Source organism: Gavia stellata, chromosome Z (genome assembly GCF_030936135.1).
Source record: "Gavia stellata isolate bGavSte3 chromosome Z, bGavSte3.hap2, whole genome shotgun sequence".
Classification (NCBI taxonomy): Eukaryota; Metazoa; Chordata; class Aves; order Gaviiformes; family Gaviidae; genus Gavia; species Gavia stellata.
In genome coordinates, this window is record NC_082637.1 from 20,483,573 (window position 1) to 20,510,348 (window position 26,776).

Below are 26,776 nucleotides of genomic sequence, written 5' to 3' on the forward strand. Positions count from 1 at the left end.
GTGGAAAACTTGCGGCACCTTTACCAGTCAGTCTGTCTACAGTTTTGTCATTTGTAACTGCTACTGAAATAGGCATGATCTGAAAATAGTGCGGCTACAACTTACTGTAATAGACATGAAACAGGACTATGGCAAGCTCCCTGTCACATGATCTATGTTGGAGATACCTCTGCTGGGCACTCCTCCTCTTCTCTATAGTGTTGATACTGTCTCCTAATTAAGGAACACCACTGGGAAAGGGGTTCCTTGTCACTTTGTCACAAGGGATTCTTCCTGAGCCTCTACATGCAACATCAGATAGCATTTCCTCACTTTAATTATGTCACAGAGGTGTTAAAAGGTAAATGAGGAAGTCATTCATGAATTGCTTTAAAAAAAAATCATAAACCCATCACATATATGCTTCATTACTGCATTTTAACTACCTTACCTGGTACAAAAAAATCATTCTCTATGAACCAATTGTATTCTAAGTGGATTCCCAGACGAGCGGCCTTCACGGTAACCAGAAAAACTAAGTAGACAACTGAAACTGTACCTAGAAAAGACAAGAGCCAACAAACACCATGAGGCAGTAGAAAGCATTTGTGTTGTGTTTTATTCTTGCTCCATCCAACTAGCTACCAGTAGCCCTAACACTCAGGGTTGGTATTCATTCTTAAAAATACAGGCTAGGTCCAAATTTTCTTTTTCTTTATTTCTTTCAGAGGTCAGAGATAAAGAATAATGCACTCGCACCCAGTGGAAGTTTAATGTTCGCCAGATGCTGCACTAGCGACAGTGGAAGAAGTACCCTGTAATTCCTGGTGCTGGGCTGGTAGGGAGGTCTCTAGGCAATTACAGATCAGTTCCAGCTTCAACCGTCAGGATTTTAATCTAACATGATACAAAGTTGGACACAGTACTGCAGCTATTACAACATCCATTCAGTCATTGACTTTTTGAACCAAATGGCCCAATGAGATATGAATGTTTACTGCAATTGTTAACTTTACACTGGTATCTAGGAGTTGATAATGACATTTGATCACTACTGATTTAAACCTTGTCTTGATCATAACCTTGGATAACCTTGATCATAACACTGGATTTGCATTCCACCTCATTGGTTCAGAGGCATCCAGCAATACTCTGCACAGCTAGAGGACTACAGATAAGATCACAGATGGGTATAAATGCCTTGCTGTGTCTACATGTGGGTTGGAAAGCAAATGATCTTGGATCCTGCCATTTTAAAGAGATAAGGGCAGAATAATAACTACCTAAAAATTGAAGGAAACTGTGCAACAGTAATTAAGACTACTGCAATGCAACCTCGTGGCCAATAATACTGTGAGTCAACAGACAACAGGCTGTAAGTAAGTAAAGACAAAGAAACAGCATTTTTACAGTTTAGAATACAGATTCTGATAAGACATCGTTTCGTTCTAGCAATATCTTCAAGATTAAAAAATAAATTGAAGAAATTATCATTTGATTACACAGAGCATAGTCAAGGAGTTAGGAAAATAAAAGGTTCTGTACTTGAGAATCAGTTTAAAAGCTAGAATATTCTGTAGTTTCCTAATGATTTAGGTTTCTGTAGGTGTAAAGATAACTAAAAGTGCTCTATTAAGATTCATTTCAGTATTTCAAAAATTGCCTTCCATTTTTTCTTGTCCTACAAAGATCAAGATTTACAAAAGTTAAGGCAACTTTGAACAGCTTCTGAATTACATAATAATCTACTGAAGCTATGATAATTTTCATATTTTAATATTCAGGTTCTCAAATAAAAAAATATTTGCCCATGATAACGTGATTATTTTAAAAACAGATACAGTTATGGCTAGATCTCACTTGGTAAAATGTTTTCCTATCCCTAATGTTATATCTAGTCTATGTAAAAACCTTACTTTTTACACAGAAGCACTATCACTTACCCAAGTTCCTGTGTTGTATTTTCATTTAGTGGTTCCAGCAACAGCAGATCCAAGCTCTAATTAAGTGTCACACTGGAACAGAGGACAAACTAGACCCTCAATTCCCTGTCCTCTACCTCCTTTACAATACATCTCCATCTTTTTCAACGTGTTCTGTTGAAACATCTCCTTTTCCCTTTCTCTTCATCATGGGCTTCAATGCTATGCCCCCAGACCTCTCATACTCCATAAACTGTGACCAACCCCACCCATCATCCACATGCTTTATCCACTTTACGAACCCCACCTGCCTAGGTCTTCTATCTCAAGACAGGGAAGCAAGGAGAAGTCACAATTTTTGTCCTTGTAGCACAGAATAGGCCAGGGTATTGGGAGCTGGGGCAAAGCACAGCAGCAGGTTACACTGATTGACTGATATCATGATTATTTAATCAACTGATTGGTAGCAAATTACTTCAGGTCAAGAATTAATCTTTGCAAGTAACTGCCTGTGTTGAAATGTTTACCAGATGAGGAAGGGTATGCCTGACTGTGCCAAGGTAGTATGCATCAAATGCTGCACAGTAGTATGTGTACCACCTTTTGGCAAAATCTGTTGTAAATTTAGTAGAACTTGTTTTACAGGGAGCAAAGGAAAAAAATTAACTCTCTATTAACTGTAAGACTCAAACAAAGCAGCGTAGAAAGCCTGTAGGTGATAAACAAACCAACTAACAAACCACTCTGAGGCACAATATTGGCTGCCAGCCAACTACTGGATGAGTGGCTGGAAAGCTGCCTGGCAGAAAAGGACCTGAGGGTGTTCATCGACAGCCAGCTGAATATGAGCCAGCAGTGTGGCCAGGTGGCCAAGAAGGCCAATAGCATCCTGGCTTGTATCAGAAACAGTGTGGCCAGCAAGACTAGAGAAGCAGTCGTCCCCCTGTACTTGGCACTGGTGAGGCCGCACTTCAAATACTGTGTTCAGTTTTGGGCCCCTCACTACAAGACAGACATTGAGGTGCTGGAGAGCGTCCAGAGAAGGGCAACAAAGCTGGTGAAGGGTCTAGAGAACACATGTTATGAGGAATGGCTGAGGGAGCCGGAGTTGTTTAGCCTGGAGAAGAGACCTTATCACTCTCTACATCTGAAAGGAGGTTGTAGAGAGGTGGGTGTCGTTCTCTTTTCCCAAGTGACAAGTGATGGGACAAGAGGAAATGACCTCAAGTTGCACCAGGGGAGGTTTAGATTGGATATCAGGAAAAATTTCTTCACTGAAAGGTTGTCAAGCACTGGAACAGGATGCCTAGGGAGGTGGTGGAGTCACCATCCCTGGAGGTATTTAAAAGATGCGCAGATGTGGCACTTAGGGACGTGGTTTAGTGTGGACTTGGCAGTGTTAGGTTTATGGTTGGACTCGATCTTAAAGGTCTTTTCCAACCTAAATGATTCTATGACTCTATTTTATGATTCTACTCATTGGAGTAGCTTTTACTGTTTTCTATATATTTTAGCCACAATGAACCAATGCTCTAATAGTATTTGTTACCTACCTAGGACATTAAACTTTGCAAAGAAGGATGGAGACTTCAGATTTAGCAGGGGTAGAAGAACAGCAATCAGGTAAAATGGTACTGTTCGTGATTTGTTCCACCACTCCTCGAAGAGTTCAAAACCTGTATTGTTGCCAGAAGAGAACATCACACTCCTGTTCTGTGGTGGGTGACCACTAGCAGCACTTGGACAAATGACTGGAAGAGAGGAAAAGAAAAATATCCCCAAATGAAAAGGGTTTGACATGCATAGAATCTTCACAGACCCCATTATTTCTGGAGTGTTCTACTTATGGGGAATAGGACCACTCAAAGGCAATGTTTGACAACTCAGTTCCTAACTTCTATTTGTTTTTTAATCAGGTGTTCAGTGCTAAGATTTCACTGCTAGGCACCTTGCACTCTAAGCTGACAAGTGCTATGGTTCTTTCAGCTGAGCACAACAAAGATGCTAATTTGTCTGAAGCCTGAGCTGTGGCATAGGATGAGCCTTCAACGTCACGTACCTATAACTAGGTGTGTTCAGTGCCTACATGTACCTGCTGGAATCAAGTCATAGAAACACACCTCTGCATCTGGTGGCATATTTAGCATTGTAATCTGTCCCTGCACACGTGAGTAAGATCATATGAACCAAGACACAAGTGCATCTGTGTACAGAAGAGCCTGTATTACTGTACGTTGCCCTGGGAACACAGAAACTAAGGATGCCAAGAAAGCTACTATAACAATTGGCAGGTCTAAAACTCAGGCACCAAACCAAAACACCCTGTTACTTTGGTGCTGTGCCAGGTGCACGTACATCACTGCTAGACAACACAAACGGAAGCAATTGAAGGTATGCACCCATAATGCTGCCAAAAGGGAACATCACACTCCTGTTACATGGTGGCAGCACCTGAACAAGTGACTGGAACAAAACCAACCAAAAAAAAAGATCCCTTGATAAAAAGGTGTTTATTTCATTTTTCTTACTATCAGCATTTCTGTCTAACACATGCCTACATAGTTATGTGTTGAAATACGAACCTCTTATTGTTCTCATAATGGCTTGAGAGACCTTTATGCTACTCTACTTCCAGTTTTCTCATTTGCCTTCTCTCCTTTGCTCATAAGAGGATTGTTTCACAGACCTTGAAAAATGCTTTTGTTCTTACTGATCTCCTTGGTAGCCCTGAATGCCCTGCCAAGAGCCATTTGAGCATCTGGCAGCCCTTAATTTTGTGAAGCAGCTGCTTTAAATCTTCCAGTTGTTGGAGGATGCTGTGGAATATCGTTGTCTGCTTTGTCTCCAAGTTATACCCCCTGCTGCATAAGAACGGGACAGAACAGCAGAAGCAGGAGAGAGCACAAGAGAAAGAGCACTGCAGCAGCTATTTGTGCCTTGCTGGTAAGGACTGTAGGAGAAACAGGATTCAACACTAACTCAAATGCAGTTCAACTGCTTTTCAGAATTATTTCTCAACTGCTTTGCCTGACTCCAAACAGCTGCTCTCCAGGAACATGTCTGCAGCTAGTGTGACACACAGCTGTCCGTCTGGTACTGAAATGTTTCCCCATTCCCATAAGCACCCAGGATAGAGAAAATTTTCTGCTTCATAACAAAGAACTACATGTTATACTATATATAGGTAGGAAGATCAGAAGCTGATGATGGCTAGCTCCTGCTTTCATTCTACATTGCTCTGCCTACTTAAAAACTCCCAAAAGACCTATCTTCATACCTGACTGTAGTTTCTTCCCTTAGTTGTACAAATGTCAGACTCTCCACAAAATGCAAGGAGACACTCATGTAGCCTGACACTTGTTTCTTCTTGCACTCAGCATTATTACAGCTGTTCTTACAGCATTTTTTAAATAAAACTGTTGCTGCAGAGGTTGTGAGGAGCAAAGATGCCCCAGCCAACATTTTAAACAGTAAACAGATCTGATGTGCCTCAATTTTAGGGTGCGAAAAATTCCTTAAGGCAATTCCTCATCGTTCAACTACTGTTAAGAGATCTAACATTCATGGTTTTAAGGAGGATCTATCTGGGTATACACAAATTTGTAATTTGCTTTTTAATCCTTATCCCCACCCCCGCTTTTTTTCTTTTTTTTCTTTTTCCAATTATTAAGCTTTCCAAGTGTGTGGTTATTTGTGGAAGTACAAATCTTTCATAGAAAATTACCGTTTTTTTAAAAAAAACATGTAGCTAGAACTTACAATATACACTTTATAACTAGAATGTGGTTAGGCATGGAAACATGATGATTTGCTTTTAACCGTCCACACCTCCCTCGAACCAGGAAACACAATACTAACAAGTGCTTCTTACCTTTGTTACTTCCATTCGTGCCAGGAACAATGTCTGTTACGTTAATGTCATGAACAAAGTCTGAAAAGAAAAAGCAATTCTTACTATCAATGTCCCAAATCTGCTATTAGGCTTTTATCTGTTGACTTGAAAAAAATTAAGGAAATATTTTGGAAAAAGTACATCAGAGGCATGATACAGCAGCTTGTAGTCCCCCCAGCCCCAAGTGCATATTTTAAAACTTTCTTTTAAGAAGTCTTTTAAAGTAGTCCCCCACTTAACTACTTTCTTTTCATCCGCCTTGTCTATTTATGAAGTTCCCAAGTCTCACCTCCCAGCTGCTCATTCCTGTTCCCCCAGCACAACTCCGCTTGTCCCAGCTCCTCTGTCTGCAGTGTTGTACAGTAGTTTAGTGAGGAGTTGCATCTTAAAACCAGCCTCTTTTGTGACAGAAAAAAGTGCATGCAACCATACCCTTAGTCCAGATGGTATTACATGGAAAAATCTTCCCCTACTCATTTGTCTCATCTTTTTTTCAGAAGAGGCTCTCTGGGATGCTTTTTCTATGTTGTATTTTAAAGAAGGGAATCTCTGGAAAAAGGTTTAAGTCTCACTGTCTACAGTCACCTCCAGTAGTATTTTGTTTCCAGTACACTCCTGTGCTACTTTACTGCTCTGCCACACCAGGTATTTTCAAGTTTCTGCAACTTCACCAATATGAGAGTATTAGATAGCAGCTTCCCTATATTTATGTATATATACACACAGAAAATGCCCATCAGCTTGGAAATTTACTTAGTGTGTCTCTGGTTAAAATTTGCTTCTGCCGCATGTGGGAGTATTATGCACACAGAAAATCAACTGGGACAGTAGGCCTCAGATTTCTTAAATGCAATTAACAACAGCTTGTTTCTCATAAAGAAAGCAAAAAGTCTTGTGGGAAGAAAACTATTTTTTATTTCTTCATTTTGATTTATGACACCCTGCATCACAATTGAGTTTCTCATACTTACTGATATCAGCTCAGTGTATACAACAACCAGAAGATTTAATTAAAATCATTTGTCACCTCCTCACTTCACCACTGTTTTGTGTTGGTACTTAAAAAAAAGTACCTAGTGTGAAGCCATCAAAAGAATCGACAGCTCTTACAGAATTAAAGCACTTTAAAATCAGTTATAGACAGATAGCCAACTTATGTTTCCTCTGTACTTAAAAAGTATTTTAGCACTAGCAATTGCATTTTTGGATTTATTTGTTTCATAAAACCAAAAAAGAACAAAAGCATGGGACACTGTTAAAAAAAAGGCAGGATATCATACTTGGCTTACAGTTCTTGCATTCTTTGTGTACTAATAATTTCTAGACCATCCTCCCTTAGGAAATCAGTTTGTTCCCACCTAAATTGTGTGTGCAGATTTTTTAAAAGGCCATCTGAATCTACTAGAATTAAATATGGTAGCCTGCTTAGAATAACCTAGAAACGCACGGCTGCAAGATGCCATTATGTCAAACCAACATCCTATTACCCATTTTATAACTTAGTAATTAAGTAGCCACAATGAAAGTTAGGACAAGAATCTAATGAATAAAGTTACCGCAGAGCAAACAACTTAGATAAGAACCCCCTTAGATAAGAACAAATACAGGTAAGTGATAAAATACCATCCCAATCTCAGAGAAAAGCAGGACTTTTTTCCTAGAAAAAGAACTGTATTGATAATTCTGAAGTTCACTTATTAGAATTGGAGTTATTTGGTTTAGAGTAATTTAGGATTAAAGTGCTAACCTTACTAAAAAAACCCCAAAGTCTAAAATGAAATGGCCTTAGCAACATATGAATTAGGTCAGCTGCAAAATGTACCAGTCATTAACCAATGAAGTAAAGTATGTCCTTCAGGGATGGTGTGAACTCTAATTAAAGATTGTTTAAGAGGTATAAGTGTCTGTGGTGTTATTTGCCTCAGAGATTTGTTAATTACCTTCAAAACAGAAACTCTTAAATCTTAGTCGTGCTCTTCAACGCTATGAGTCAGATTTTCAAAGCTCTCAATTCCATTATTTATTCCCACAACTCTACATACCTAATTGATTGTATCCACAAAAGTTTGCGTCTCTGTGCACATACAAGGGTGTAAATAACCAATGTGTTTTCTTCTGTAGCAATGCCAGTCTAAGAACCATTTTTTCACTGTGCTACAGCTCATGGTTCCTTCAGGGATGCTTGCGGAAACTTTCTATATGGCAGCACTCTAAGTGTGTTCACTGAAATCTAGAATGAAACTAGATTTTTCTTCATTAACCTGGATCATTTCAACAGCCTAGCCTGTTATATGGCTGTCATATAGTTACACCCATGCAAACAAGGGGGGAGTGAAAATACAAAGTAGAAACAACCAACCAAGTTTGGGTTGTTTAAACTACACCAAGAAGCCTCAATACCAGCATGCAAATCAGATAATTGGTACTTGGTCTTTCATTAAAACCACACTTTCAGAGAGAAATTGAGAAACTGGCTTTGAAAACGTACATGACTGTGCCCGTAACTCCACAGAGAGTTACTTATTCTCACTTGACTTTTCATGCAAAGTAACAGAAAAATCAAGATGAAGTAAAATGGACAATCCTTTTTTAGTATAAAGCAAAGTCTTGATCTTTTCATAAGAGAGCTGTAAAAGTTAACAAAAAATGTATACTTACTGTATATAAACTTCCCTGTGTTGAACAGAAAGTTGGACATAAGCACCCAATAAACAACCATGGCTCCAACAAGCGATACCATAGAAAATAACAGGCTTGACCATTGACCAAAGGATCCAAAGTAATACTTGCAAACATCTGGGAATTCCCAGTTTGAGGTATCTATTAAAGCTGAGGAAGATACAAAATATAGAAACATATCAAAACAAAATGTGATACTAGAGTCAGTAGAACTCTTCATGACAGAATGTGTCTTGTTTCAGAATATTCTAACACAAATTCACAGTACTTCTGAGGGCTAAGAAGATTACTGTTAACTTTGAAGTGTAACACTCATTAGGTGTTTGACTGAAGGAGCCTGAAGAAGCAGAGGATTTTATTGCGGTCATACTACTACTTTGAGTACTTCCAGAAGCACTGGAATAAGACATGGTGGCAAAAATGCAGCCACGCATTTGCAGCTAAAGCCTTTTGCAGGCGTTATGGCAAAGTAGGCTAGACCATGAATGCCCTGAAAAGAGTTGTCACAAACTGGAGGTCTTAGGTGCCTTTTTTTGAGCAAGTGAGGGGTTAGTTTATGCAGAAAAGCAAGATGAGTTTTGAACAGTAAAAGTACACCCTAAGTAGAACCATTGTCACTGAGGCAATTGTCCATAAATTGCTTCCAACACAGAATATATACAAATATTAGGGTAGTGCAGGCATACAACACAAGTGGATGCAGCTACAGCCCATGCAGAACATGATCAGAAATACATGTAGAGAACTGGACAGTGCTTATGGAGAAGAAGGGAAACCCCTAAATCCACTAAGTCTCCAAATGCTTAGTAAGTGAACATCTGAAACCTTGCTTGCTAAGAGCTTGGGTTTGGCTATAATACTTAGGTCCCAAGGAGCTGAAGGATAATCTAATAAGGGAAGAGAGACATTTAGCTTGCAGAGCTTAGATCCAGACTACAAAATTAGGGGGACATTCAAAGGAACAGCTTTTATTTGCAGGTCAGGTCTAACATATAGTAAAGATACAGACAAACTAAAAATCTATTAGATCTCTGTATTTCACACTTAATGGGAATATTTGCATTATGAAGCTTTATATTCCTTACGTATCATTTTCCGTGATTTCACAACTCTGTAGCAGCAATAAAGAGTCAAAATGCCCATCAGTAAGATGAGAATGATTCCAGAAGTAAAGCCTGCCTGTTAAGAGGGAGAAATACAGTTTACTTTCTTCACCAATAACACTACACAAAAATGAAGAGCGAGCTACGTTGCCAAAAACATTTTCATACACATACATTTTTCATAGTTTTACCTGCTTTATTCCCCATGGGATACTTAATATAGATGTACCCATCATTGTATTCCATATCATAAATCTAAGAAGAAAAGAAAAAAGCCAGTGAATAATTTAAGAAGCACTCTCACTTCATACTGTCCTCTTAGTTACAATAGTTGTGCATACAATATTGAACATTCAATGATAATGCATTTTCTGGCTAATATATGGCAAGGTGCTTAACATACATTGTCACTACACTGGAGTTTTTACCATAGCCATCTGTGCAACTGTCAACTTTAAAAGCAGTTCCTAATGGACTGTACACATAGATTTCATCAGGAGCTGGAAGTACATGATCAGGAGCAATCTAACAAACGGATAAAAAACAAGACTTATTAGTAACACCAAAGTAAGTATTGTCCCAAATACAGCAAGCCAACTGTTGTAAATCACAAAAATCTTTCTATTAAAACTGCATTTAAAAAAAAAAAGTTGGATTACATTAATTTTCTCCCCATGAAAAAAAAAAGTAGATAGCATTTTTAGCTAGACAGCAGAAAAATAGATTTTTCTTCTGCAAAATGTCTGTAATATGCTATGCACAGATCATGCCAGTTAAATCATTGCAGCTGACCACTGCTTAAATCCTCTTATAGAGGGGAGAAATGAGTGCAGACATCCAGGCAGCCTGGACCACTGTTAGGAAATTCAACCTGGCTGTGTGTTTTCTTTGGATGGTGAAGGCATTGCACAAGAAGTCAGTCACAACTTGTGGTAACACAAGATCTTGTTAAGGCACTCAGCTACTAGATACTGACTTCAAAGCAAGCTGCAGAGCAATTCTCCCTCTACCTTTATTTGTGCTTCTTTTATAAACTTAGGCTGTGGAAGACCCAACATGCCAGTGACCACTCAGTTAATCTGGCCCTGTCTTTGCCTTACCAATGCCCTGTCTGCAGGAGTCGTGAGCCTGCTATAGTAATGAATCCGCTTATTCATTGCTGAAGCTTCGTCAGTGACTCTTTGCATGTCATCGTTCACACTGACTATGTTTGTAGGCTCCACGTGAAATGGTCTAAAGGAGGGAAGAAAAAGAAAGAACAGGAAAATCCTTAAAACCCTAGAACACAAGAGCTAACATACAACTCGGAGAACAGCTTAGCTGTTCTTAGGATAAGTCTGTCATTCACTGACACAAAGCAAATGCAAAAATATCACTGCCATGAGGGAAGCTGCCATCCATGAAAAAGCGATGTGTTTATATTATCCACATTAAAATGACCTCTTGCCCAGATTCTGTGGGGCAACCTAACATCAAAATTCAGACCTAATATCCAGTCTATTAGTTCTCTACAATGAGTCACACCAGAATTGCATGTTAATAAGCTTGGCCAAGCTTATTACTGCTTATAACAGTTGTTGCTAGAACTAGTGAAGAGGAACAGAGGCAGAAACAGAAAGCGTGAGAATGCAGAAACAGAAAGAAGACAGAAAGAGAGAGGAATGAGCGGTGGCAAGGAGGACAACCTATGAAAAGGCTAGGAACTACTAATCTAGTCAAAAACACTGTATGAAATTGTGTTTAATGGGGAAGGAACCAAGCCCAAGTAAGTCCATGTGCTCATACTATTTTTAAACCAACACAAACAGAAATGGAATTTGTCACAGAACATGGAACGACAGATGTCCATTTGCAGTTCCAAACTACTTCACAACTCCCTTTCAGGTTTAATTAGGGTAATCACAGAGAACAGGACTGTCAGCAACAGAAGTCCTACATCTCTCATACAGAGATGTACAGAATACGGGTGGTCTCCCTTCCCTCTTCCTCAGCTGAGTTAGACTGCAGGCACAGTCACAGCCACTAAAGGAAAAAGCAGCCACACCACACGCCCCTTGTTTTCTCTGCACACATGTAGGTACAGAGCAATCAGAGTGAAGTTACGACTGAAGATACAACACAACCTAAATCTAGCTTCATGCAAGGGGCGCTACCAGACATATGCAACCTAATCAAGATATTACAGATTTTTTTTTTTTAATCAAGTATAATTTACTTACAAATAGGCGTACTATACTATTGCCTAAATGCGACATTCACTCCTAGCACTGACAGGCAAGAGAGGGGATACTGGTGACCTATAAGCCTTGATACAGGGTTTTGGGGTTTTTTCCCCTTTCACCAGTGCTTTTAATTCCTAAAGCAATCTCAACAGCTTTCTAATCTTCTTCCAGGTTGATGTTTAAATCACTCAGAAAAAAGAACCACCCCAAAACCAGAACCCACAAAAGTACAGATCACAAAACAGTTTCACTCTACCAAGAGCAGAAATTGGGTCAGCAATAAATCCATGCCATTTTTCCAGTAATGTGAGCAAATTTGCTATTGAATTGAATTGACCGTTCTTCAATACCCTTTTCTGGCTCAGACTGCAAAGGAACCTGGTCAACCCCTCCTGCCCCAGCTCTCAATGCCATGACAAAGGTCCCATTCTCTTTCCCAGTGAATCATTAAGCATTTGCACCATGGCACCATCTTTTATCTAGAAGGAGGAAAAGGAATACAGCTCTCAAGCTTGTTATTATATCTTTGGAAGAGATGAAGGTAGGTCCTTATTCCTGTGTGCTTAATGGGACACAGCAGGTAAGAATATTTATGGGACTAATAAAAACTGATTGACAAAAGTGGCAGAGAAAAATAACTTCCTTTTCCACAAATTCATTCTTTCCCTCATCTTAGACTTCATTAGTTCTTAGATATTCTTCCATCATGGAAAAAATGGCTCAGATTTGCTAAGCCACTTCCCACTTACTGAAATGAAAGTGAACACACTTCCAATTTTTAAAACATTCTCAACTGATTCTTTCTTTTTCATGTCATAGACACGAAGTGGGAAATCCCCGTTTTGTGCGTGGACTCCTGTGGTGTTCTTATGAACAATTAAGAGAGATACTGCAATGAAACAGGAATAAATTTTAAGCAATAGTTTTGTTACTCAAGTCAGAGACACACAGGGCTAACGTACATAACATACAAAAATACTCATGGACTGTCAGCTCTAAAGGACTTCACTTTTTTTAGCTTAAAATTTATTGGGCTGATCCAACCATTGCACTCTGCCAAAAATATTTTGTTAGAAGACCTGTAAAATAAAAACTGTAGTTATGAAAACAGGAAATGTAATATGTTTAAATACCTCCCCATTCCCAGTCAGGTCTCTGCTGTTTTCTTTTTGGATCACTGACATACATATTTGGAACATGACAAGTATGTTTTGCTAATTATACAGCAGCTGCATAGTGTGAAGAGCTTCATGAGGACTACCTCTTTGCCTGTGACCAGTTAATATTATTAGTACTTCCCCATAACCTTCCTTGCTACTGTGGAAAAATTACACTGAGACAAAGTCTACATTTTGTTTCAAAGCAAGCGGATCTGTGGCAAAGATTGTTTTCAAAATGGTGTTCACCAACTGCTGACACGGATGTCAAAGAAAATTCTTCCAGACTGGAAGACAGTGGGACATTATTTTTTAAAGCAATTCAAGTTAAAGCCATTGATGATTTAAAAACTAAAATAACAGAAAACATCCTATTTTATGGGGAAAGCAATGTTGTTAGTCAATGACCAAACAAATATCAAGAAAAAAATTCAGGTGTAGCAAAACATATCTGTCTGAAGATAAGAAATTTTTTAGAGAAAGATATTTCATTTTCTTCAGTATTACAAACAGCGTCTGGATTGAACAAGCAATTTATGGTCTAGCACAAAACAGAAGGGTATGATCCAGAATCTAATCTATGGGTGAGGAAAAAAAAGATTAAACAACCCCAAAGAAATTCTATATATCTGTTGCTGCTTCTTCCTGCCTGGAGGAGAGCATGTTTAACGCTGCCAGTACTTGGGCTACTTCCCCTCTTGATCCCTTCTGGTGCACATCTGTCAAGAATGAAAATGATCTAAAGCAGCAATTAATTTTCTTTTTCTCAGGGTACCACTGCACCTCTACACTTACTGACCAAGTGACTATACTAAAATAGACTGTCCACCCATCAGTTTTATGGTCGTTGTTAGAGATCTCTTTGAAAACATCAATCTGACTTGGAAGCTATGTGGGCAGGCTGGCATGCAACCTTCCTCCCTGATCTCCACGAGGAGAGGGTAGCACTCTGTCGAGGATCAAGGTAATTTCCCAGACCCCAGCTACACACAGATCAAAGAAGGGTTGTAGGGCATACTCAGACAGAAGTTTGAGAAGCTGTCAAAGATTCAAAGAAGTTCTTGAAGACAGAGATTTTCAAAGCCCAAAGCACTTTAAGGTATAATCCGGGGCATATTTTGGAAAACTCTCTTTAGGGACCTTAAGTCTAGCAGATAAGCAAGCTTCAGCAGCTGCAACAGATTCCTAGAAAACCTTCTGATTTATACAGTCAATCACATTATATCTCTCACGTGCAAAACGATTATAAAAAGGATGTGGGAAAATGTGATCTGGGGGAAGAGGAGAGGTTACATGACTGGAGGGTGTGACTATTAATGCAAAACAGTGCAGACAATTTCCATGCATTGAGATAGACTATGGTGTCCAATGAATTTATTATACCCATACTAAAAAACACAATTACAATTTATATTTCAATAACTAGCCTGAAAAACAATGCTTTTTTTACCAGGGCAAACACACCAGTAAAACACAGCTGTTTTCCACAGCACAATGAGTATGGACAAGATGCAGGATCTCATACAGGAGGTCCACACCTCCCATACACTACACCCTGCACATGTACTTCAGAAACCATTTGCAGGAAACCTGCAGCTACACTCGTCTGCTAGTTATTTCTCACTCACACAAAGGAACAGTTAATAAGTATTCTAGGCTCGTCCAGGAAATGACAGAAGAGTGTTTCTGTCCAAACTTCCTCACATTATGAACTTGGGTAGCAATTTTTGCAAGCAAAGAAAATGAAAAGAGATGCTAATGCTTAAAGTTGTTTCCAAATATTGTTCTAGGCAAAGTTCAAGTACTGGATTTGGAGGGTAAGGGGGAACAGCACAATAGGAAAGTTTGTTTGTCAAACTACATACACTCTTGCAACTGCTAGCATCCATAAGGGTGCTACATCTTTTTTCTGGTTATTTTCAGCAATGTAGTACATCTTGCAGAGCAATGAAGCAGTATGACGAGCACCTATCTCAAGAAGTTTTAAACTAGATAATACCATTTTCCGAGTACTTTTGCTGAAATATTTTTAAAAAGTGAGCAACTGGTTCTGGACATCTGATCAAAAGTCGTGTTCTGAGTATTGAGCTGTTACAACATAATACAATTTTTTCTGTCAGTATGTGTTGTGGCTTTACATGATGGTATTAATGACTTCACATTAGACAAACTTTTTGTACTTAAATAAATACAAGAAAACCCCTCTTTACAGGATTCTTTTCTTTCCTCCAAAAAAGACCATGAGGAGCCACTTAAGCTTATTGCACAGATTTCTTTGACACCCCACACCAGTCAGTTACTTTTCAGGGATGTGATAGGATTATTACACAGAAATAAAGCTAGTGAATTCCTATGGCTTTATTGTTTTACTGAGTCACCAAATTATTATAGGAATGCTGTATATGGCACGGGAGAAACTAAGGAGTAAAACTGATTCACTATTACGGAAATTAAAGTAAGCAAAAAAAGTAATAATAAGAAGACTATACTCATAGGTTGCTATTTCTTAATTGAGAACTGCCTATATGGATAGGAACATTATGGATGTCAGTGTACTTCTTGATTTTTACTTTCTAAGCTGTCTGAATTTACATAAGCATTATAAACAGTATGCTTACAGTTTATCCTGTAAGATCTTTATTCTCTTGGCAATACATCTTACTTAAACTTTCTCCACATTCATATCACCATTGTCACTATAATGATTACAGCATGACCACACAATTATCTTAAAATGCTGGATGCAGAACCAAAATAACCTTTCAGAGCACAGCACTAAGTCACTACTGTTGCTCACAGGATACACGTTTTCTCAAATAAAGAATCACAAGCTTTAGCATACCACATTTCAAGCACTGTTCCCTCTTCTGTGTCAAAGGCAAAGCTATTCTACTCTGCTCTTACAAAGAAGTATGAAGGTTCTTAATTAAGAAGGTTCTAATTCTTCCCAGTTAGGAAGTAGTAATATTAGGAATTAGTAAAAATGTTAGCAACACAGAAAAATGAAAAGCTGGCAATAGAGTAAAAAGACCACATGGGTATGGAGCAGTAAAAACGTAAGGAATGCAGAAACGTTCTGCACAGGTTAGTCCCGACCATTGTCAGGACCATTGTCTACCTTTCTGTAAGTTAAAAGAACTTTGAAAATAAAAGGGAACCAACCACTTTTGCATGAAAAAGGCTTCTCTGACTGCCATCTACAGACACTGTTTAATTTATAACTGTTTAATTTCACCTACTAATCTCTCCTACATTGTGTGAGAACACTACGGGACTTCAAAAAGAATAGAAAAAAGGAAAAAGTCTTGATCTTCCTTTAGCAGGGGGCACTGTCAAGTTTTTTCATATGCAAAACAACTAACACAAAACATCACTTGTTTCTCTGAAGATTCAAGTATTCCTGAAGACAACTGAAGTATCTGTTGACAAAAAATAGTTTTAAAGAGCAGTCAGAAGAAAAAAAGAAACTCCTTCTCTTGCATACAATAATCATCACTAAGCCACTGCAGCAATGACATTCTAGTTTTTGAAGGGACCTACCAAATGGGCAAAACACACCTAATAAGGTGTGAGTAATTCGGGTCATTGTGAAGAATAACACCCTCTTTAAGAAGATTAAAAGCAGCTTTATATTTCCCCGAAATCAGCAAAAGAATACTAGACAAAATAATTTACAACTCTAAAAAACAATTAGCTTATTGTTCTTATGTAAACACTGAAAAGCATGCCTTTCAAAAATCCCAAGCTGTTAAGAAAACCAAATTACTATGTAAATGCCGTCAAATCTCAAACAACCCAAACAAAAGAACAGAAGAGCACTAAGAAAGACAAACAGCGATTATAAGCAAATCACAGAAAACACTTCAAGAGCTATCTCAATCAAAGCAAACTGACCACCCACCAACGACTAATCAAGTTTCTGAATAGCAAGTTAAAAACGGAGCAAACTAAGCAGAGCAAATCATGTACTATTGCACTTGTGCTGTTCGATACTTTCATGCTTGATAAACCTCTCTCCCTGGAGATGCTACTCCCTAAAGCTCTAATGAAGAAGCCCTTCAAACCGCCCACTGCTCTGCCCACACCTGATGCAGACCCTGATGGTCTGTTCTTCCTCATTCCTTCTTCTGAAGATTGCACCACCTCTTCTAATACAGAGATGGTGTTCAGCTTTGTTTGGCCCCACTACAATTTCCAGGCCTTACTGATATTCCAGGGCTCATGCCCTTCATCTTTGTGCCTCTGCATGCTTGGAGGGCAAAAGATCAGGTTGTAGAAAACGGGAGAATGAACTCAAGGGAGGAGCAATAAGGACAGAGTGGATGGATCTGCAAAACTGGAGGATGTGGAGGTGGGAACATAATCCAAGTACACGTTTCTGCTTTTGGGAAGGGAACCAAATGCTACATACCTTTTATGAAGCTAAGTCTCCAAATTTAAGACATCAAAAGAAGAAAAACACAATGAGGAAACAATACCTAACCTCACTTTTGAAAAGTGGATCTTGGCATTTTGATATACCACAAAGGTGTAAACTCCTCTCGTTGCTCCTGCATCACCAGACCACATGAAACCCATTGCTCCTCAAACACAACCCATAACTTCCTCAGGCACAAGGAGCTCCCAAAAGCCATATAAATTAGCAGTCGTCTTATGCCAGGAGGGCCTCAGAGACTCCTCAGAAAGAAGATGAAGCAACAATTCATTTTGCACATTTCCTTTTCCCACCTGAAAGTACTCTGCTGTTTCCTAATCTTTATATACACAATTCTATATGCTCCTACACCTGGGCTCTGTTTGTTCCCCTGGGCTCATTATCCTCCTTCCTTTGGTCGCAGAGAAAAAAAGAGGTTGTTTAGACCCTGGCTAACATGTAAGCAGGCACTCATGGCTTTCCAAAAAGCTACAGGCTAGGGCAGCAGCAAAACACTATGATCACGAACGCTCATGTTTTTTTGCTGAAGCAGGCCCCAAGAAGAGGATTTTGTATACAACAGTGCCATCTTCAGTTTCTTCGGTAAAACTGCTCGACTGAAATACGATGCAAAGGGCAAAAAAAATAGAGCCATAAACAGGGTCCAAGAGGTAGCACGGGGCTATTCCTTCATCTAAAAAAGCAGAGCTGGTGCCTCCAGCTAGCCTAAGAAGGTTAGTTCCTGCTCCGATCTCAGTTTTGGTTCCAGGGCAAGCTCACAGAAATCTTAACTGCAACAGCAGCAGAAGTCTCCCACTCCAACCTCCTTTGGGGAACAGAGCTGTTAGATTCTAACAAAACACTCAAAGTAACTGCTTAGCTAGGTATGTATTATTTTCGCAGGCATGACAAAAAGGCTGGGCTCCCAATTTTTTCATATTTGTTCAATCTGAAAAAATACTACAGTTTTTTTCTTAAAAGCAGTAAAGGTTGCTAAATTCCTTCAATACTAGCAAATAATGTATTTTTCCAGCACCACCTGCAGAATGCATACAAAGCCACTTACATATAGTGACAGCCATTTATCTACACCATCTGGCAAGCTTTCTTGCATAGTCTCAACATTTCAGTTTGTTGTGCTAAACAAAAACCACCATGCTTCAGTATATACACTTGATACTCAGTGTTTGAAAAGCACTTTAAAAGCCACATGCCAAATTCTTATTGGAGCACTGTCTCTGAAGTGATGTCAATAGAAAAGTCATCCTTATAAACAAAACACAATATGAACATCTGTTCACCTGGTGCTTGGAAATAATATCATACAAAGTAGGAACTGTTTATACTCAGATCCTGGTTTCCAAATGTTAGTCTTCTGTTTTTATAGGATTGTTACTAAAAGCAAAGATTAAACAACTCATTGCTATATAATCATTCTGTAGGTTCAGCCTTCCTCGTACCTTTTGCACTTAAAATCTTCTGGATTAAACTGTATATTCATGATTCCATAATTGCTTTCATCGCCTCCCACAGGAACCAAGAGAGGTTTGGTATCCTCTTCCATATTTGTTGAATGTGTCTCCTCCTCCTAGATTCTGTCAGTTATTCTGACCTAAAAAAAAGGAAATGAGACAGCTGCAGTTAAGTAAAACTGTGTCCCTGCTACAAATTTAACACTGGCAGAGTCCCACAGCTTCAGAAACTCCTGGGGTGAAAACCACCAGAAAATCCCTTCAACTTGCCACTTGAGAATTCTCATTCCATAACGCAAACATCACAGGCCAAATACAGCAGGGACAGTATTTTTTACAACACACTATCCATTTAAGTAAAGTGGTCCATGTACAGTTGTGCTCTGAATCTCTTTTAGCACCACAACAGGCAATAGAAATTCAAGGAATATGATGGATGCTGTTGCTTATATTGGGACTGAAACAGGTTTGTAAGAAGTGAGGCTCTGAATCGGAATTGCTTTTGAGCTACCACAGCTAAGAATCAAGTCCACCACATGCAAATTAACATGAAGTATATTCATACGTAGGTCTTATCTTCCTGCTTTCAAAGCATGGGACTCCTTTTCTTACTGCTCCACTGTAAGGCCAGTGTGATTTTTAAAGGAGCTGTATTTCCATTTTGTAACAGTACAGCTGAGAACAACTTATCACAGTTATTAGAGACTATTGTTTCACTAAATTACTTCAAACTTTGCAGTAGACACAGAGGCAGTTTTCCAGTGTACTTCCCAGATTAAAGATCAGATTATTGCAGTTGACCGTGTCCACGCTCTTTGAATTAAAGGCAATGAATGGTTTAATAATGCATTAATAATAACGTATTATATGCATTCAGAGCACTCCTGGCCAAACAATGGAGAGCAGATTGCTTTTAAGCTAATGGAATTCTACTTAGACTGAATTACAGTCCTCACATGGGACTCGCTGCGGTCTCATGTGCAGCTGAACAAATGTAATGGCTTTAACAGCTCTCATCCCTGCTACCTCCTGAAGAATTCCTCAGCCAGGACTCCTTCTTCAAACAAAAATGGTAGAAGTATCTGCTCCTTCAGGGGAACTGTTTCCTGATGCTTTAGAACATTAGACAGGAGAGCTTGATGAGAACCAGAGCTGGCACAGATAAGGAAGGATGGTACGGGATGATTGAAACCTGGAGTGGTGATGGAGGAAGGTAAGATGGAAAGAATGAGGTGTGTATCATTCTTCTGCATCCTCATGGAAATACACTGTAAAGGCCCAATCCCAGAAATTATGTCAACTTAAGTCAAGCACTGACATGGCTCTATGCCTTCCTAGCTGCACGTTGCCAATCCTCTTCCATTAGCTTATCCTGCTAACGCCTCCAGCAAAAAAACAATCTGAAGGAGAGGATGAAAAAACGAAGGAAAAAGTTAGCAGTTTTCAACCACGTTGCCTCTCTGGGGTTCAAACAATTGCTAAAAGAGAAGTGGGAAAACACTGAAGGAGTGTGTGGGGGGGACTGCAGAAGCCCTGACTAAAACTGGCTCAATCTGCTGAGGAAGTGCATTTTAGAGGACAGGCACCTGAGCCCCCGCTCCCTCCCCACCCCACCCCACCCCCGTGTGTTGAGCACAGGTAATGGCTCTCTGCTCTCAAGGAGAGGTAACCACTGGAGGCTGGAAACACTACTGAAAGCACTAGTCCTGCCCTTGACAGCTGAAGGGCATTTGGGCGATCCCACACTGAACTGGACTGGGAAGGCTGATCGAGATGAAAATTAACCATTCTTTCCCTTGCTTTAAATCCAAATCGGTGTTGAGTTTGGGGCTTGCTGTCTGGCGGCAGTGCAAAGGAGAGGACAGTGCATGGGTGAAGCCATTTCATCTGGCAGTGCTGCCAGTTTCTTCCTAGTTTCAGCATCCATGACGAGATTTGAATGAAGTTACTAAGTTTAAAGGCATGATTTTGAGTTTAAAGGCATGATTTTCTCTGGTTCATTTTAGCCCTTTGAGAGGACATAATAAGCCATCAGCGATAATGATCCACTCAATCTTAAGAGACTTACTTTCACTCCCTGATAGTAATTTTCAGTAACAATAGCATCCTCTTTCTCTTGCACTTCATTTTTGCTGTCACACCCTCTAAAGCTTTTTTTGTCTCCTCTTTCCAGCGCCTTTCCAAGATGGGGCTTCTCCTACCTACCTTAACTTACTGCTTCCTCTCTTCTGCCACTCTAGCCCTTCTATAGACTATCAGTTCAGATTCTCTACCCTAAAGTCCTTCCCTTCCACATCATTGCTGATGGTTCTTTGGCCTCAACTGAACGTCTTACATCCTCGCATTCTTCTCAGCTCCTCTGGTGATGCTCAGCTTTTGCATTTCTGCTCCTCAGTTCCTCTCTATTTTCTGTCCTACACACTGTCAAAATTGCTTTCCAAACCTGCCTTTACTAAGCACTGTTTACAAAGAGATTTCTTAGTTCACAGCAATATTCTAATTTCCTTTCATGTGGCACTCTGTTCCTTTCCAAACCCTGTTTATACCTCCCCTCTTGTTCATTTCTTTCCTATTGATTTCCCTTATTTTTCTATAACTCTAGGTCACCTCCTTCCTCCCTACTGATTCCACAGTACATTCCATTCCTTTTACACCCTGCACCCTCCCACTGTTAAATTCACCCCAGCGCACATCAACTTCTTCCAGCAGCTAAATACTCCTGAGACAAAACCACAGGCCCCAGAGATTTCATGCACTGCTACAGATATCCACCTACTCCTCTGCCATTCCCATTACAAAACACTTTTTGCATCCCTCTAACCACATCTGAAGACAGCAGCCTTCATGGACTTTTATTTTTTGCTTTGTCACCTCTAGAGTCTATAGCCTCTTTCTAAGACCTCACCAGTGGTCTTCGGTATAAGACTGGTAACATGGTATTACCTTTTTTTATTCCACTCTTTTGTCTTTTTCACCTTAACATCATGCATGCTTTTTCTGAACAGAACCTGAGTCTCAAAAACAGATCCCTCACTTGCACATTTTGCAATGCTCTCCAAGTTTAAATCACACTTTGGATTTAGCCATAAAAACACAGATGAAAATTTAAATTCCTGAACTGAAATGCAAAATAAATTCAAACCCCAAATACTCAAAAGTGTTTTAAGCCAGAATTCTCCAGAAGACTGCAGTACTGAGATCCCTTCCTTCCACAGGCCTTGGTTTATGGTGCAGATTAAGCAGACATTAAATGCTAAATTAAGAAACTGCTTTGAACATATCTCTTCCTTAAAACCTATTGTAAATAATGCATTTGTGCTTTACAGTTCAGTCTGACAAATGCAGACAACATTGATCACCAGTTTGATTTTCTCTGCACTATGGCTATAAATAAAGAACACAGAACATTTTATAGTATTCCACAAAGAAAAATAATCCTTCCAAAACATAGCATACACTAAGTTTGGCTTGAAAGCATGATTTGGGGCTTATGGAGTTGTTGCTTACTGACTCTTTAGGGTGTACTTAAAAGCTAGATTGGCAAAGACAGTTTATTTTTTAAAGTGCTTATTGTTGAGAACAGATAGGTGAAGCTCATGACCAGCAAACTGATTACTTTACAAATAGATGCAGCTATCATATATGTAAAGGCTGCAGCTGGAGCCAGTACCACTTAAAAGAAAATTGTAAGCAGAAGGGAAAAAATGAAGAATGAACCTGATTAACCTCTCTTTCATCTAATTTCTACCCCTTTTGGCTGGACTGCATTCTCAATAAACATTTTTAATACATGGGATGGAGCCAGTTGTGCTATCTGAACTTACTGCCTGACACTTTCTATTACAATAACCCCTTCTCAGCTACTTACTTTCCTAGTGTCCTAGTTATCTAAAGATTTCTTTTTATACTGGGTATCTATGTACACCTCATTCTAAAGGTTTCTTTTAAAAACCTGTGATACCACATGCAGTATTCTCTATATAGTCTTAAAAGCCTATAATCAGGACTGGGATGTCAAACACAAAGAATTCATGTAAAAAATCAAAGCTGCTTGACAAATCTGTCTGTTTGTGTATTTCATGATACATTGTGGCTACAGTTTCTGTGAGCCCACTGTTGCATTCAGATCAATTTCTGTGCATCTCTGAGAATTAACGTATGGCTGCTTGGAAATGGAGAAGGTTGTTTTAATGATACCTGACTCACTTGTTGTCAAACTGGATTTTCCTGCAAGTGGGAAAGAGGTTCCTGCTAGCTGTAGTGTACCTGGAGCTGGTGAAACGAATTCACAGTACTTTGTCTTCAGCAGTGCTGTGAGTCAAAGGCATCGCTCTTCCCTGCTGCTCATTCTCACAATCTTTCCTCCCCCTATTTATGGTGGCACAGCTATTTGTCTCCTTTCTTGTCTTGATGCAATGAACAGGACTGTGGAATATATCTGGCTACAAAAATAAATCTAAAGAGGAAGACAATTGTTTTGGGGTTGTCTGGGTTGTAGTTCTGCAGAACCAGCAGTTTCACTGTCCAGTTGAAGAGACACAGGGATGGTTTGTGGAAGAAAGAAGGCAGTACTGCTGGAATCATAACTAAAACCACAGCCTGAGGGACCACCTACCTCTGACAGTATGTTCCCCATTTTTTTCCTTCTGCTTAGAATCTACTTCGTGTAATGCTGCAAAACAAAAGAGCATTTGTGCTGTGCACCACTGAATGATGTTAAATATTTTGAAAGCAACCAAGCAACTCAAACTGAGCATTCAAAATTAGTGGATTTTTTCCTGTGCTTTATTCCCTATCCTTAGAATAAGGATAATGCCAATACTTGCCTTAGTTCATAGACACATTGTGAAGAGAATTTTTAACATAAAACTTAGCTGTGATTCGTATTAAGCACTGCAAAAATGTCCAAGAGGAACAGTTATGGTTTGTTGAGCAGCAAATAACGCAGATCAGTCTCATGCAAAAGTGAACTGAACACTATCACTTTGCTGCTCTAACAAAACATTCCCTATTCTGAAAACTGTCCAGCCTGAGAAAAATAATTATCTGATAAATAAGTATTTCTAATCGATGTAATTCATATGTACCCAGAAGACGAAGATTGCCTAGGAAACTTTAATTTTCGTTAAATTTAGCTAAGTTTAATACTCCACAGAATCACTAAGGTTTGAAAAGACCTTTAAGATCATCAAGTCCAACCATCAACCCAACACCACCATGCCCATTAAACCATGTCCCACAATGCCTCGTCCACATGTTCCTTGAACACCTCCAGGGATGGTGACTCCACCACTTCCCTGGGCAGCTTATTCCAGTGTTTTACCATTCTCTCAATAAAGAAATTTTTCCTAATATCCAGTCTGAACCTCCCCTGGCGCAACTTGAGGCCATTTCCTCTTGTCCTGTCACTCATTACCTGGGAGATGAGACCAGCACCCACTTCTCTGCAACCTCCTTTCAGGTAATTGTAGAGAGCGATGAGGTCTCCCCTCAGCCTCCTCTTCTCCAGACTGAACAACCCCAGTTCCCTCAGCCGCTCCTCATGAGACTTGTGCTCCAGACCCCTCACCAGCTTCATCGCCCTTCTCTGGACACGCTCCAGCACCTCAATGTCCTTCTTGTAGTGAGGGGCCCAAAACTGAACGTGGGATTTGAGGTGCAGCCTCACCAACGCCGAGTACAGGGGCACGGTCACCTCCCTAGTCCTGCTGGTCACAGGATGCCGTTGGCCTTCTTGGACACACCTGGACACACTGCTGGCTCATATTCAGCCAGCTGTCAATCAACACTCCCAGGTTCTTTTCTGCGGGGGAGTGAATACTTCAACTTTGCAAACTCTGTCCCTTTAAACACAGGTTTGTATGTTTAATTATCTGTGCACAGATAGTAAGTTCACTTTGTAACATAGTTGGTAATGAATGAGAAATAGGGATTTTCTCAACATATTGCACCCTATATTCTTCTCTAAAAATCCTTCTTGTCTCCCGAGGTCCTCTGCCATTTGCTTGTCACCATTCTACTCTTCTGCAAGTTCTCTTCTTTCACCTGCAGGGACTTGCTTTCTGTTCTCCTCTGCCACAAACATTATGTCTCTCCTCTCTTAACTTCTACTAGTGACAGGAGAGATGAAGATCAGAGTGCTAACTGCATTCTCCCGAAACTAAAATCTTAGTGATAAAGCAGGAACAAAAGAAGAAATTTTATGTTTTCCCCTGCAGTATGCTGCATTGCTGCTGAGGAGAAAAGGCTGTAAGAATGTTTTCTCTGCATTCATATTTCTTTTCCTTTCCAATACAGCTTTGGTGAGGAAAACGTCTGGTTTTGCTTGTGAAACTCTAACCTATCATGTAACTGGTATCTGCTACTTAGTCCTCCAAGCATTTGACTCCAGGAGGAAATACTCTGGCTTTGCTACCCCCATGAAAGCCAGTGTTAAGTGCTGTTGAAAATGCCTCCCTAAACTTTCATGGCTGTATCTAGCATAGTTATTAAGATAAAAAGGTAGATCTTCCACAACAGCTATGATAAAGGAAATATATTCTTGACACACCTTTGTAGTACCAAAAACTCCACAAATTTGGAGCAATGTTGACACTAGCACCTTTTAAGAACTGTTATACACTGCCTTAAAGCACACTCAGTTGTCCTCCTTTCACTTACGAAGGAATGGCTACATCTAGAAGGAAAATTTAAAATACTCTTCCAGATACAAAAAATCTGCCCAAACTGTTATCATGCTAAAATAAGTTTGGGATTCTCTTCTGGGTAAGGGCTTAAAACAGCAAACACTTTTTCCAGTCCTATGCTATCAACACAGTCCTAACCATCATTAGTATCTAATTACTTACATGTTCAAACACCATTAATGTCAAGGTATCTTTCAATGGTGAAAAGTCTGCATAAACTTTGAATCCTGCTGTCCCTTTTCAGGATATAGTTTCACAGGTTACCTGTGGTGAAGCTGTCTTAGTATGCTCTCTTGCCCTATTTATAATTCTCCTACAAACATCTGAAGCACTGTATCAGAAGGGCAGCAAAAGGGAACAAGTGGATGAGAATTTAATAATCCTGGTTTTCTGCTACTGGTCATAAACTGTGAAGCAATACCTAGGGGTACACAAGATACTTTTCCCAGTCCCACTCTGGGCTACACTCCACATGACATTCAGATGGTCAGCTAAACAAGGCTAGACCTTCATTAGTCCTCACTGGCTTGCCCCTGTGAGTTTCTTCTTTCACTGCCTTCAGGTTCTCTCTCTCCTGGTTGCAAAGTCTGAAAAGCTTCAAGGAGTGAAGACAAGGACCCAGCAGATTTAGAAACCTCATTCTAGCCTGGTTGCTGTGCTGTGATCTGGTCTTCTTTGTACTGGATGACAAAACCACATTACAGTTTGCTTGCACTGTGAATCTAACAATGGTAGTTTATAGCTTGGCTACAGACGGGGGTGTCAATGCTTTTAAGATGAGACCCCCATCTTGACAGATCATTCAGAGTTACAGTCCAGGCCATGCAAGAGGGTTACCGAACAGCTTTACCCCATAGCAGGAACAAAATACATACAGTTAGTCAACCTAATCACCCCACGAGCACAGAGTCCCATGAGCACAGACTGTGCTTAGCTGGTTTGCAGGACTGCTGTTTATTAGAGAACCTTCCACAGAGGGCAGGGGGAGGAAGGCAGAGAGGGGCACTACCACCACAGCTTCTACCATGCCATCATGGCTACCAATGCAGTTGGACATGGTGCTGGAAAAACAGCAGCTGGAGCTCTGAGAGCTGTTTATGCTCCGTGCAAATAAAGCTGAAGTCGCTGCACAGACATTAGCAGTAGTTCTTAAGTTTCCCAGTGTAGAAGGAGACCCAGTGGACCAGCCATCAGGGAGTAAGCCAGAACATTTAATTTGGAAGTAATGCACCTTAAAATAAACAATCACA

The 26,776-nt window shown here is 39.8% G+C and overlaps 1 protein-coding gene across 2 annotated transcripts in view; it reads right to left on the minus strand.

The window, feature by feature from the left end:
- Nucleotides 1-18,885, minus strand: part of SLC38A9 (solute carrier family 38 member 9) — a 40,039-nt gene extending 21,154 nt beyond the window's left edge. The window contains exons 1-9 of one of the 2 annotated variants that reach the window (XM_009817251.2): nucleotides 18,829-18,885; nucleotides 10,676-10,808; nucleotides 9,979-10,100; nucleotides 9,767-9,830; nucleotides 9,558-9,651; nucleotides 8,452-8,622; nucleotides 5,773-5,832; nucleotides 3,455-3,652; nucleotides 431-538 (exon numbers count right to left, since the gene is read on the minus strand). In XM_009817251.2, coding sequence (XP_009815553.2) covers nucleotides 431-538; nucleotides 3,455-3,652; nucleotides 5,773-5,832; nucleotides 8,452-8,622; nucleotides 9,558-9,651; nucleotides 9,767-9,830; nucleotides 9,979-10,100; nucleotides 10,676-10,808; nucleotides 18,829-18,869 — 991 coding nt within the window. In that variant the 5' untranslated portion in view covers nucleotides 18,870-18,885. Of the gene's footprint in view, nucleotides 1-430; nucleotides 539-3,454; nucleotides 3,653-5,772; nucleotides 5,833-8,451; nucleotides 8,623-9,557; nucleotides 9,652-9,766; nucleotides 9,831-9,978; nucleotides 10,101-10,675; nucleotides 10,813-13,232; nucleotides 13,261-18,828 lie in introns of those variants that run through there. The other variant, XM_059833681.1, reaches the window with a different exon arrangement.
- Between the last annotated feature and the right edge of the window lie 7,891 nt (nucleotides 18,886-26,776).